Source organism: Acomys minous, assembly GCF_964271855.1.
Source record: "Acomys minous genome assembly, chromosome: 12".
In the NCBI taxonomy this organism is placed as follows: domain Eukaryota; kingdom Metazoa; phylum Chordata; class Mammalia; order Rodentia; family Muridae; genus Acomys; species Acomys minous.
In genome coordinates, this window is record NC_140493.1 from 3,378,581 (window position 1) to 3,391,602 (window position 13,022).

General features: G+C 48.9%; 1 protein-coding gene across 2 annotated transcripts in view; it reads right to left on the reverse strand.

Moving 5' to 3' along the window:
- The window catches only part of DIP2B (disco interacting protein 2 homolog B), a 182,019-nt gene that overhangs the window by 71,523 nt on the left and 97,474 nt on the right, over positions 1-13,022 (reverse strand). For both annotated transcript variants that reach the window (XM_084751454.1, XM_084751453.1), the window contains exon 4: positions 9,717-9,842. In XM_084751454.1, the coding sequence (XP_084607580.1) occupies positions 9,717-9,842 (126 nt within the window). The remainder of the gene's footprint in view (positions 1-9,716; positions 9,843-13,022) is intronic.

Here is a 13,022-nt window from a genome sequence, read left to right on the forward strand (position 1 = left end):
CAGGTGACACTTCTGAAGACGTGGAAGAGAAGACCCGTGGACCACAACTTGCAGAGCAGAACATCTGAACCCAGAAGACCTCGGTAAATGTAAAACACAAAACAAAACACAAAACCTTTACAGAATTCAACTGTTTTCCTGCCTTAAGAACACTCAATGTCTAAATTCTTCTGGTTTGTCTGCTTACAGAGCCCTTGTAAGGGAGACCGCATGGGGTTTTATGGTATTTGTCTCTGCTTAAAAGAAAAGGATGGTGGTAGACGATGCAGGCACTACTTTCTCTGAAAACTTAGCAGAGAGAGGGTGACAGGAGACTGAAGTGAAACGAGAGGGTCTTAGGCAGAGGCCATGCCACACCATGGACAAGCTAGCTGGTCACAGGCACAGGCAAAGTCTCCTAGGCAGAGGCCGTGCCACACTATGGACAAGCTAGCTGGTCATAGGTACAGACAAGGTCTCCAAACATGACAGTCAGTTACAGAAGACTGAGAAGTTCCTGCTGCCTGGCTGACTTCAGGAAGCAGAAATAAATTAAAACAGAGTCCAACCACACATTTATGGGGCCAAGGCTGGGGAGAAGCTGGTGTCATTTCAGGCAGAGCCACTAGTCTGATCAGGACAAACGTGTGTAGGTGTTTGGTGGCGGTATTTAGTGATCTGTGGGTCGTATGAACTCCGCCTTCACTTTGTTTCTGCTCTGCAGTGCTAAAAATAAAAACCAGGGCACGTGTGCTGCATCAGCTAACTACCTCATCCCAGTCCCACTCAGGGTCTGTTTGTTGTTGTTTGAGACAGGGTTTCCTGTGTAGCCTTGGCTGTCCTGGAACTCATACTATAGACCAGGTTGGCCTTGAATTCACAGAGATTCACCTGCCTCTGCTTCCCAGAGTGTTTTGGTTTTGTTTTGTTTTTTAAATGAAAAAATGTCATGCTCGGTTCTGTAGAAAATTTTTGCCTAATTCAGATGAATATGTAGGTCCAAGACATGCAGTAGTCCAAAGAGCTATGGAAATGCATAAGAGGCGGGAAAAGCGCTAACACTCCACAACGGGAATTTGAATCAATCAAACAAATAACCCCCGAAACAGAACAAACCCTCGTTATGGCGATCCAGCCTCTGTAAGTGTGGGCTTTATGGTGATGCAGCATCTGTGCGTGTAATCTTTAAGCCCAGAGCACAAAAGCTAAAGCAAAGATGACAACCTTTGTTTCTTGCTCAGGACTACCAGCAACGCATTACCTCACGGTAAAGGAGCCCCACAGCCCCAGCACTGTGATGGTTTCTAATGCACCATGTGCTGGAAACTCTGTCAGGTCCTAGGGATTATTAACTGTGCAAATGCCTGTGAGACAGAATGGGCCACTGAAAAGCCGCACAGGGTGGCACTGCAGGCTACAGCCCACAAGACCACAGTGTGCTGGGAGCAATGGACTAGAATGGCACGGGAGAAGGACTGACGTCAGCCCACAGGTTACCACAGTGTAAGCAGGTATGAGATGGCGGTGGGAGAGAGAAGATGGAGACCCCAGAGAGTCCAGCGATCAAGCTAGAAGGCTCCCTAGAGGAGAAAGAGGCATAACATAACACGGATGGTCAAGGAAAGCACAAGAGAGCAGTAGTTAAAGAAAGCTTTCTTTTTCTTATAATTGGTAAGAAATACTCCTGACATTTCAATTCTCTCTTGAAAGGAAAAGACTCTGTAAACAATCAGAAAGTCGGGGACAGGGGACCTGTGGCTCCCACCACAACAATGAAGTATTTTGTGTGACATCTTAGAATCCCACAAAGGCGTCTGGATTTACAAGCTGCCCTTACGGTGTCATTTTAATTTGTGTAGGCTTAAAACCAGAATAAATCAATTTTTATAGACAGTAAAAACAGTATTTTCATTATTGAGTTTATAGAAACTGATTGCATGATGTTTCTGTATTCGATCAATTATGTAATTAGGTGTAGTGTTTCAATTCAATTACCGGCTTTGCCTGCCAACCCTTCCCTGTGTTTAATGGCTTACCGCTATGGCGCAGCTTAGGCTAGGGGAAAACATGGCTCTGGCTTGCACTTGAACATGAGGCCTAGCACTCTTGGACCTGGAGGTTAAAGCGCTGCACTGTGAGGACTATGTATCTATTCAGCAACGCGTCCGCAGAGCACTGGAGCCGAGCACGGCAGCGAGACGCTCACACAGGGCTTGGAGCCTGCAGGAGCTCATGGGCCTCTGCTCTGCAGAGTAAGCAGAGATTGGCGGAGAAGCGCCAAGGACAGCATGAGGTAGAGGAGCAGCAAGGAAGACGGGTGAGAGGGACAGAGACAAGGAGGATGTGAAGATATTAGCAAAACTGAAACCAGCTGAAGCACAGAAGGCAAAACTGACAGTGAGTGACAGATGTGAAGACCACACATGGAAAGAGGCCTTTCTAACGCTGCTGCTGGGCCAGCACACAGCTCGCAACCCACATCAGAGCCTCTCATGCCCTGGACCACTGATGAAAGGGCTCTGTCTTTCTCATCTGCCACAGTAGCTGATATCTTCCTTAGTAACAATTTAAATGCGGCATTGGAGAGATGGCTCAGAGGTTAAGAAGAAACACTTGCTCCAGTCAAAGGACCCGAGTTCAGATCCCGGCACTCATGTCAGGTGGATCACCAAGACCTGCAACACTAGCTCCAAGGGATCTGGTGGCGCTTTCTGGCCACCAGAAAGAGTCTTGTGATGTAGTCCTGGATAGCTCGTCCTTGAACCCATGGCAACCAGTCCTCCTGCCTCTTCCTCTGAGTGCTGGGATTACAGTCAAGAGGCATTACTTAGCTCACATGGTGCTTGTTTTTGTGGCTGCCTGTGGTTCTAGGGACTGAAATGAAACTAAGGCTTCATGCTAGGCAAGCACATTGCTGCTGAGCTATGGCCTACCCGAGAAACAATTCTGAAAGCATGGTTTGCCCTTCCTGGTGTGATGTGACTTAACATAGCATCACCTGATAGTGTTCATCAGAACCCTACCATTTATTTGTAACCAATTAGGAAACATATAGATGGTTTGCTTTTTGGGGTTTTTGTTTGTTTAGGTTTTTGTTTTTGAGACAGGGTTTCTCTGTATTGGTCTTGGTCTCTCTTTGTAGACCAGGCTGGCCTCAAACTCACAGCAATCTGCCTGCCTCTGCCTCTCGAGTGCTGGGATTAAAGGCGTGTGCCACCACGCCCGACCACATGTGTCTTGACTGCTTGACACCCGGCTTTGCTTTTTGGTTTTAAGGAAAGAGAAGGCCCCGTTTTACTAGCTGTTCTTCACTGCTATGACTTTAGTCATGTGTGGGCATTATATTTAAGACGCTCATTTTGAATAGTGAACAGCTGGGGCTTCACCATAGGCAAGGGCACTGGCTGCTCTTCCAAAGGACCCAAGTTTGATTCCCAGCACCCACATGGTAGTTTACAACTGTCTGTAACTCCAGGTCCAGGGATGCAGACAGCCACACAACACAGCAAAATATCCACACACACACAAATTCTGAACACTTGTTGTATTAGCTAGTCATTGCACTCTGGGGTATTTTCCCAAGAAAATTCAAAGCATGAATCTATACAAGACTCAAACATGGATGTTACTTGTAATAGCTTAAAATGGGAAGTAACTCAAGTGTGTGAATACAGACAAGAGGGTGGATGAGCCGCAGTCTACCCACGAGGCGGAGCCTGACTCAGCCATGAGTGATCTTTGGGATGGATACAACATGGAAGAATTTCAAAATACTTAAGCTGAAAAAAGCCAGGCCTTTCTTCCCCCTCAATCTGTAAAAAGGAAACCAAACTGTATGGTGCTATTACATAAGCACTTTAAAAAAATAAACATTTTATTTATTTATTATTATGTCTACAGTGCTCTGCCTGCATACTCACCTGCAAGCCAGAAGAGGGCATCAGATCACATTATAGATGGCTGTGAGCCACCATGTGGTTGCGGGGAATTGAACTCGGGACCTCTGTTGGAACAGTCAGTGCCCTTAACCTCTGAGCCATCTCTCCAGCCCCCACACAAGCATTTTAAAAAATGCAAAGTAGTGTCTAGAGATGAAGAGCACAGCAGTGGTTCCCGGGTGGGGAGGACCATGAGGAACTCGAGGGATGCAGAGATGGATATTATCTCAACTGTGTTTCTACGTCAAAACACAGCAAAGCACACACACACCCTAAACATGTAGCTGTAGCTGTAGCTCAGGACAGACTGCTTGCTTAGGGTGTGCAAGGATCTGGGCTCAAACCCCAGTACCAACCCAACCCCCCAAAACTGTTTATTTTGTACCAACTTTAATTCATAAAACCCAAACAAACAAACAAACAAAAACCAACCAATTTAAGAGACTTAGAAGGATGAAAATGACATCTAAAGCACATGCCACTGAAAGTCAGTGGCACATGCTAAGGAACACTGTAGCTGGACAGGTTCCTGACAAACAGCTCCTGTCAGAGCTAGAGCAATGACTCTTGTTGAGGGCTCTCAACTTCCAGAACCCAGCACCAACATGGTGGCTCATAACGGTCTGTAACTCCAGTTGTAGAAAACCACATGGTGTACATATATAAAGGCAAAACCTTCAGGTACACAAAATTAAAAATCTTTTGAAGAAGAAGAAAAAGATGAAGATGAAGAAGAAGAGGAGAAGGAGGAGGAGGAAGAGGAGGAAGGAGGAAGGAAATACATCCTGCCATTGGGCCTATTCAACCGATGACAGAATAGGGCTGGACATGGCTTAGGAGGGCAAGTCAGCCATAACCCACTGACGTGGAGGGAAAAATGTGCCTCTGACGACCACTATGAAGCAGTCTGTCATCCCTTCTGGGCATGGAGTGGGTGACTACAAGCAAGCGCTTCACACAGAGCAGCCATCTCCCCTGCCCCCAAGCCTGAGATGTGGTGCTAGGGACTGAGCCAGGGCTTGATCCGAGCCTCATCCTCTGCTCAGGTAACACTGACTGGCTGGCTGGCTGGCTGACTGGCTGACTGGCTGGCTGGCTGGCTGACTGGCTGGCTGGCTGGCTGGCTGACTGACTGGCTGGCTGGCTGGCTGACTGACTGACTGACTGACTGACTGACTGACTGGCTGGCTGGCTGGCTGACTGGCTGACTGGCTGACTGGCTGGCTGGCTGGCTGGCTGGCTGGCTGACTGACTGGCTGACTGGCTGGCTGACTGACTGACTGACTGACTGGCTGACTGACTGGCAGGCTGGCTGGCTGGCTGACTGACTGACTGACTGACTGACTGGCTGGCTGGCTGGCTGGCTGGCTGGCTGACTGACTGACTGACTGGCTGGCTGGCTGACTGACTGACTGACTGACTGGCTGGCTGACTGGCTGGCTGACTGACTGACTGGCTGACTGACTGACTGGCTGACTGGCTGGCTGGCTGACTGGCTGGCTGACTGGCTAACTGACTGTTGGCTCTGTGGAGGCGATAGCAAGTTAGTGCCTACCGTTCTAGTGCTGTGCACATATAAACTGTGCAAATCCAAGCAGCTATTAGGAAAGGGACTTCCCACCCGTGATACTTGGTACAGGATAAATCAGGATGAAGACAGAGTCTGACCGTTACTGTTTGACCATGAGCAAGTCGCTTAATGACTATGATCTTCCTACTGTGCAAAGCATTTGTAAGGAACAGTTTGGCAGGGCAGCGCTAGTCATGTGAAAGCCCTTACACAGGGTAAGGCACCCTGATTCCATAAAGCATCCTTGAGGTAGATTGAAAACTAACAATACTCCAATGTGTCCCAGAATGTCGCTTGTATAGAAATACAGAGAATAAGGTTAATAGTGTAGGAAGAGTCTAAAAACAAAACTATGAGGAGGGCTGGAGCACCGGCTCAGAGGATAAGAGCACTGGCTGCTCTTCCTGAGGTCCTGAGTTCAATTCCCAGCAACGACATGGTGGCTCACAACCATCTGTAATGTGATCTGATGCTCTCTTCTGGCCTGCGGTGTACATTGCAGGCAGAGCACTATATATACAATAAATAAATAAATAAATAAATAAATCTTTTTAAAAAATTTTGAGGAGGAAACTTTCTCTTTGTCCTCCAGTCCCAAGAATAACCACAGCCACTGCCAAGCAAGACCCTGTTCAGGGCACACATCCACATGAAACCCTGTCACCAGAGCAGAACTTGGGGGCACAGCGCAGGAGTTCATCTGCTCAGCAGCCCACTCTCACTGCAGCAAGAGATAAGCCCAGAGGCTGCAGAAAATGCTCAGGAGCAGAAATAAATAAATAAATAAATAAATAAATAAATAAATAAATAAATAAATGCATGCATGCTGTGGGGTTTGCATTGTTTCCGTGTATGAATGACTAATGGTGTTATACAAAGAGCCTCTACAGAGAGAGCTGACGTAACTGCCTCATGACATCAGTTAATGACTTCAGCACATCAGGCAGCTGGACGATAGTAATCCAAGCAGTCTAAAAGACAGGGTGAGGCCACAGGCGCTGAAACTAGGAGTCACTGCACAGTTAGAGAACTTTACTTCTCAAATCCATGGTAGTTTAGGGCCTGCACCAAAAAAAAAATCACATTTTAGGCTGACTTTTTGTTTTGTTTTGAGACAGGGTTTCTCTGTGTAGCCATGGCTGTCCTGGACTCTCTTTGTAGATTAGGCTAACCTTGAACCAAGAGATCCGCCTGCCTCTGCCTCCTGAGTGCTGGGATTAAAGGCGTGCGCCACCACGCCTGGCTTAGGCTGACATCTTATTTGCGAGTTATTTAGGAAAAAAAGGCAAATAGTTCCCCACGCCAACAATTACCATTGCTCCAAATTGCACAGCACTGCAAGTGAAGGCAAAGCTTCTGGGTTCCCTCCTTAAACCTTTTGATCAGGTAGAGCTGAATTGTCATCTGGTTAGTAATCCGGGTGGCTGTGTAACCCAAAAGGGAAAGCAGCTGAGTGGCCAGGGCCCCAGAAGTGGTCTTCACACAACACAGCACATGGAGGGGAAGGGGAAGGGCCTTCAACCCTCATGTATGGGGTGACAGTCAGTGTACAGAGATCATAGGCTAAAATACTGTGAAATGTGCAAACATGGCACCTGTTCTTCTGTTACCTGTGTGTGCGCAGGAGGTAGGTGGGGGAGGGGGCACAGGAGGTAGGTGGAGGGGCACAGGAGGTAGGTGGGGGCACTTGCTTGATTGCTCTCCACCTTAATGTTTCAGGCTGGGTTTCTCCTGAGCATGGGGTGTTTGGCTGGCCAGTGACCCCTGGAGCTGGAGTCACACATGCACATCAGCGCCTCCAGGCTTTATGATGGAGCTGGGGATCCCAACTCCGCTGAGTCACCCCGCTGCCATTCCTTTAACTGGCCAGAGCTGGCTTTACCACCACTCAGTGATGAACCATCATATAATTTCTCTTCTTCCTCCTCAGCCCTAAAATATAACCTTTGAGCTTGGCTACTCGGGGCAAAAGCAATAAGGCAGATAAAACCCTGTGGTACCCTGAGCTACAGCTCACGAGTCCCGGACACTGTTAGTGTTTACACGGCAACACGGCAGAGCTCACGGGTCCCGGGACACTGTTAGTGCTTACACGGCAACACGGCAGAGCTCACGGGTCCCGGACACTGTTAGTGCTTACACGGCAACATGGCAGACTCACGAGTCCCGGGACACTGTTAGTGCTTACACGGCATCATGGCAGGAGCAGTCAATACTCTTTCTTTTTGGTTTCCAGAAAGCATTTCTCTATGTAGCCTTGGCTGTCCTAGAATTCACTCTGTTGACCACGCTGGCCTCGAACTAAGAGATTCCTGGTATGTGCAGAATTGGTGGATGAGAACACCAAGACCTATCCTGCCTGTGTGGCCTGCTTCAGAGGGGCCCCAGCATCTCTTAGTGGGAGAGATTTTCTACTTGCAACACAGACGTCCCTAAAAGCATACGGAGGTGCTTCAAGTCCTGTTCTGAAGCCTCTAGAACAGAAGGCAAGTGGACAGGACGCCTGGCCACTCTGTCCTGCGTCTCTGCTATGAAACTATTAACATTTGCAACGTGATCGATCAAGAACATTGTGCTACCTCTCCAAGGTTCCAAATGAACAGAGCATGCATGTGTCGAAATACAGAGGACTGCAACAGACTGCAAAGGACTATGGTCCCATTCAGAGTGAACAGCTGTGATTTGTTCCCAGGGCTGCTCAGTTCCCCTGTGGCGGTGACTTTTGTGAAAGGGCTGATAAAAAGGTTTCCATTCCTTGAGAGCCCTCTCCCCACCCTTTGGGGCGCTCTCACTTCTGACCCAAAGCCATGAGAGCAGCCATTTACTCTGAACCCACACTGCTCTGAGAGAGGCTGAGAGAGGGCTGCATGCCACGCTGCTCCCCGCCCTTTGCCATTTACTGAAACTGAACCTTCAGACATTCGGCAGGGGATCTGCCAACACGGACGGCCACTGGACTGAGAGCCCCCTTTGTGCCCAAGGACCCGACTTGTATACTGCACAGATGCGGAAGGGAATCCATGCAAGACTCTGAGTGAGTAGGTCTGAAGTATGCACCATCACGGACACAAAGGGCCTCATTGTGTTAGGCTGCTAGAGGTATCCTGTGTTAAAATCTGAGAAACACTTGAAGCCACAGAGCTATTTCTCTTTCAAACATATTGACAGCACAAATGTGAAGGGAAAAAGCATACACAGCTAATGAGCCACAGCAAACCCAAGTGCTCTGAGAAGCGAGCCAACCCCTGTGACATGAGCCTGGATCCGTAAGCAAAGCTCAGTGTGGTAACAGCCACACAGCACAGCTCTACAGGGACACCTGACAAAGCCATGGCAGCGGCAAAGAGCACATGCTGCTCTTACGGAGGACCCAGGTTCAGGTCCCAGCACCTGCAACAACGTGTAACTCTGGTTCCAGCAGACCAGTTACCCTCTCTGGACTCCAAGGGCATCAGGCACACACAGTGCACATACTACATACATGCAAGCAAAACACTCAGATACATAAAAAATAAACATATAAAAAACACTGTCTTATATTTGATCTAAGGAAAAATTAAGGTTTTTATAAATTTGGTGACACATTCTGAACTTTGAGGGTTGTCTAGTTGGTCCTCAGATACAAAGTTCTAACTCCTAAATTTACATTGGGAGGGACAAAGATTCCTTGTCTGGTAGGGGGGTGGCAGTCTCTACTCCCCACTTATCTCTGGACCTCACTGTAAAATGGAAAACTTTAAAGATATAAAAGTGTCAACAGATGTCTATTTTTTTTCCCCAGAGTGATTTCAACTTCGTGTCAATGTACTCCTAAAATCCCTAATGACACAAAATTCTGTCCCGAGTCCATCCTGTCCTATGATGGCCGCTAAGCTGAGCTGAAGCATCAACTGAGACTAACGGGTTCGATCTGTGACTACAGACCGCACTGGAGAGACAGGGCAGCTATTTTCCCACAATGGGCCTGCATTCGTGTTTACTGACTACACGAATGGTGGGTGTTGTAGGCAGTAAACGCTGAAGGCTCAGACGGAAGCCATCTGCATAGGTCTAAGGACGCCTTGTGATGAGCTGTAGACACAGTGACATCAGCACTGGCCACCTTCAGAGCATGCGCCTTAGGTTCATCTGATGATGCACAGAGAGTTCCAGGTCCCACCTCAGAAAGAAAAAGGAGTATTCCCAAACCCCCGGACAGTGGCTGTCAAAGAGAAAGGGTGAGTACCTACCGGGAGGCGTGCAGGCATCCGCCGGGGACTGGACAAACGTTGACCGCCTCTTGGTGGGCATGGGCAAAGCCATTTTCTGTTCTTTGTGTTTCGCCAGAGCAGCCTGGACTGCTTCCGTGTGGATGTCTGAAAGTTAAACACACAGACATTTGTACTCGGAGTGTAACCTGAGGGATGGACTCAGCACTCAGGTTGTTAAAAATGCCAAGGGCGTCTTAGGCCAGTTAGCTATCTTTTGATTCAAATCAAATAAGATAAAAACCAAAGATGGAAACAGAGGAAGTAAAAAGGGCGCTTTCACAGAGAACTCTGCAGACTGATCACACAACTGCGAGACACAGTGAAGGGCCAGCTAGAGGGGGCGGAGCCCAGTCAGCATCTGTGCCCACAGGGAGCTCTGCCTCTAAGTGAATTGTTGTTAATTCTGAGGAAGTAATTAGACATGTCCTAAAGTGAAATGTCGAATTAGAGCACTTCCAAGAAAAGCAGCAGAGGGCATACTGAGCTGTCGGGACGAGAGTGTGGTGAGACCACTCAGTTCTGGGGTGACGCTGGTCTAGAAAGTCACAAGAGGGCATATGTCACGTGTCTGCCAGTCCACACACACACTGGCCTCTACTTGCATGTGTCATAAGACTCAAAGTTAACATATTCCAAACAGAGCTCCGGCCCCACTACAGAAACCTGCCCTCACTCTGCATGCAGCACACACACTGCACGCTGCTGCTGCTCCCTAACAGGCATCTTACAAGCAGGACAGTCAACTTGGACCTCTGGCCTCCACACACATCACATACCCACTCACACCACCACAAACATGCGCACACACAAACATGTACACACGCACCTCACAAACAAAGAGTAACTGGAAAAGAGGATGCTCTCACAAACCCTAGCAAGGTGGATCAAGGCCAGCAGGCCATTTCTCCTTGCCGAGGAACAGCTTCAGCCACATCCTCCCCGACTGCTCTGCTCCGCAAGTGTTACCTTGCATGAGCTGGCCCGATGACATCCTTCTTTGGGGAAATTCAAACTGAATCAGAAAGTGGATCTGAGTTAATGATAATGACCCAGAAAGGAGAGATTTTAAGCTTCAAGTGAGATCCCTGGAGTTCACTCCTTTTCTAGAGGTTTCTCAGCCATTTCCTTCTTTGACCTACACTGACTAGGTAGCCCTGACTAACACACATGAAAACTCTATTAACCTAATATTTGTATTGATTACTGGGGAATTTCAGAATTCCACGTAGTGTACCAGACCACACCTCCCAGCCTCCCCAGGCCCCTGCCCCTCACTCTTGTCTCCCCACATGTGTGGTCCATACAGTCACTGTAGCATGGTCAAACTCCCCGTGGCCAGCCCCTAAGCCAGTCCTCCTCACGCCCACCCTCGCGAGGAGCCATCTATTGTGGAGAGATGCACTTCAGCATCCTTATCACAATTTTTAAGAGTTCTCTCGGATGGTTTTCTGCCTGGGTTGTTACTTCTTGGGGGTAGGCATGTTGTCGCTGAAGCCCCCTGTGTCGCCTCCTCAGCTGTGAGTCTGTAGTCGTCTCCACCACACAGAAGCAGCTTCCTGTCCTCACAAGCAGCAGAGCACAGACCATGGCCTTCTACCTGGTACCTAGTGACAGCACAGACAGACCCTGAACGTCTACTTGGCCTCCAGCATCAGGACATGCCATGGACCTCAACTTGGTCTCTGGTGGCAGTATCAATCATGGTCACCAACATGGTCCACAGTGGCAGGCCAGCCCAGGAACATCAATATGGCTTCAGGTGGCAGTACAGACCACAGACAGCCGCATGGCCTCAGGTGACAGTACAGACCACAGACAGCCACGTGGCCTCAGGTGACAGTACAGACCACAGACAGCCACGTGGCCTCAGGTGACAGTACAGACCACAGACAGCCACGTGGCCTCAGGTGGCAGTACAGACCACAGACATCCGCGTGGCCTCAGGTACAGTACAGACCACAGACAGCCGCATGGCCTCAGGTGACAGTACAGACCACAGACATCCGCATGGCCTCAGGTGACAGTACAGACCACAGACAGCCGCATGGCCTCAGGTACAGTACAGACCACAGACAGCCGCATGGCCTCAGGTGGCAGTACAGACCACAGACAGCCACGTGGCCTCAGGTGACAGTACAGACCACAGACATCCGCGTGGCCTCAGGTGGCAGTACAGACCACAGACAGCCGCATGGCCTCAGGTAGTAGCTCAGGCCCCGGACACAAATGTGCTTCCGCTTCTCCCTGCAGCGTATGTACCACTCTGTTCCCCCAATCCTTCCTACCCTTCATCACAAATTCCTTAGTTGCAGTCGCATTGGAAACTGCAGCCCCACCACTAAATGTGTTTTCCCCGACAGCTCTCCATGCAAATATTCATTGCCACATAGCACAGTGTGGTTCAAGGCCTTTGGTCTCTGAAGCACCATAAACCCTGGAGCATCTCTGAGACTTCAGGCTGTCATCTTTGGCTGTGATGACACCTTCCCCACCTGGCTCTTCACAGCGGTCCAGCAGCTCACAGATGGGGTAGGTGCTGGGGCTGAGCAACTCTTAAGTGCTGGATCTGGGCCCGGATGGATGGCTGCTGAACTGGTCAATCCCCCCCCCACCCCTAGCCTGCACTCCACAGGCTCTTCCAGGCATCCACCCCTGCACAAACAAAATAAAAACTCTAACTGTGCAAACAATTCTAGAGCATAACTTTAAAAGGCTATATAGGATTTCACTGAATTAACAGATAACAACTGCTTAATATCAAATATTAGGTTACTTCTATTTTTCTTACTACTGTTCACAACAAGAATAATCCAACATTTTCATTTTAGGACATATCATTCTGTAGACCAGGCGGCCTTCAGAGAGCCATCTGCCTCTGGCTTTTTTGTTTGTTTTTTAGAAACAACTCTTATTTTGAGACAGGGCCTCAGACGGCAGCCCAGATTGTTCTGAAAGTCTCTATTTGGCTGAGGATAACCTTGATTCTTCAATCCTCTCCCACACGCTGGATTCTAGGCCAATGGAGCCATGCCTGGTTCATACCATGCTGGGGGTGAGCCCCAGGGGGGTGCGCAGGCTAGGCGTTTTATGATCGTGCTACATCCTTAACATAGTTTAATTACATCATTAAAAATTCCTAGCCAGGAGTGGTAGTGCACGACTTTAATCCCAGCACCCGGGAGGCAGAGGCAGGTGGGTCTCTGTGAGTTCGAGGTCTACAGAGCGAGTTCCAGGACAGCCAGGGCTACACAGAGAAACCCTGCCTCAAAACCCGATAGGAAACAA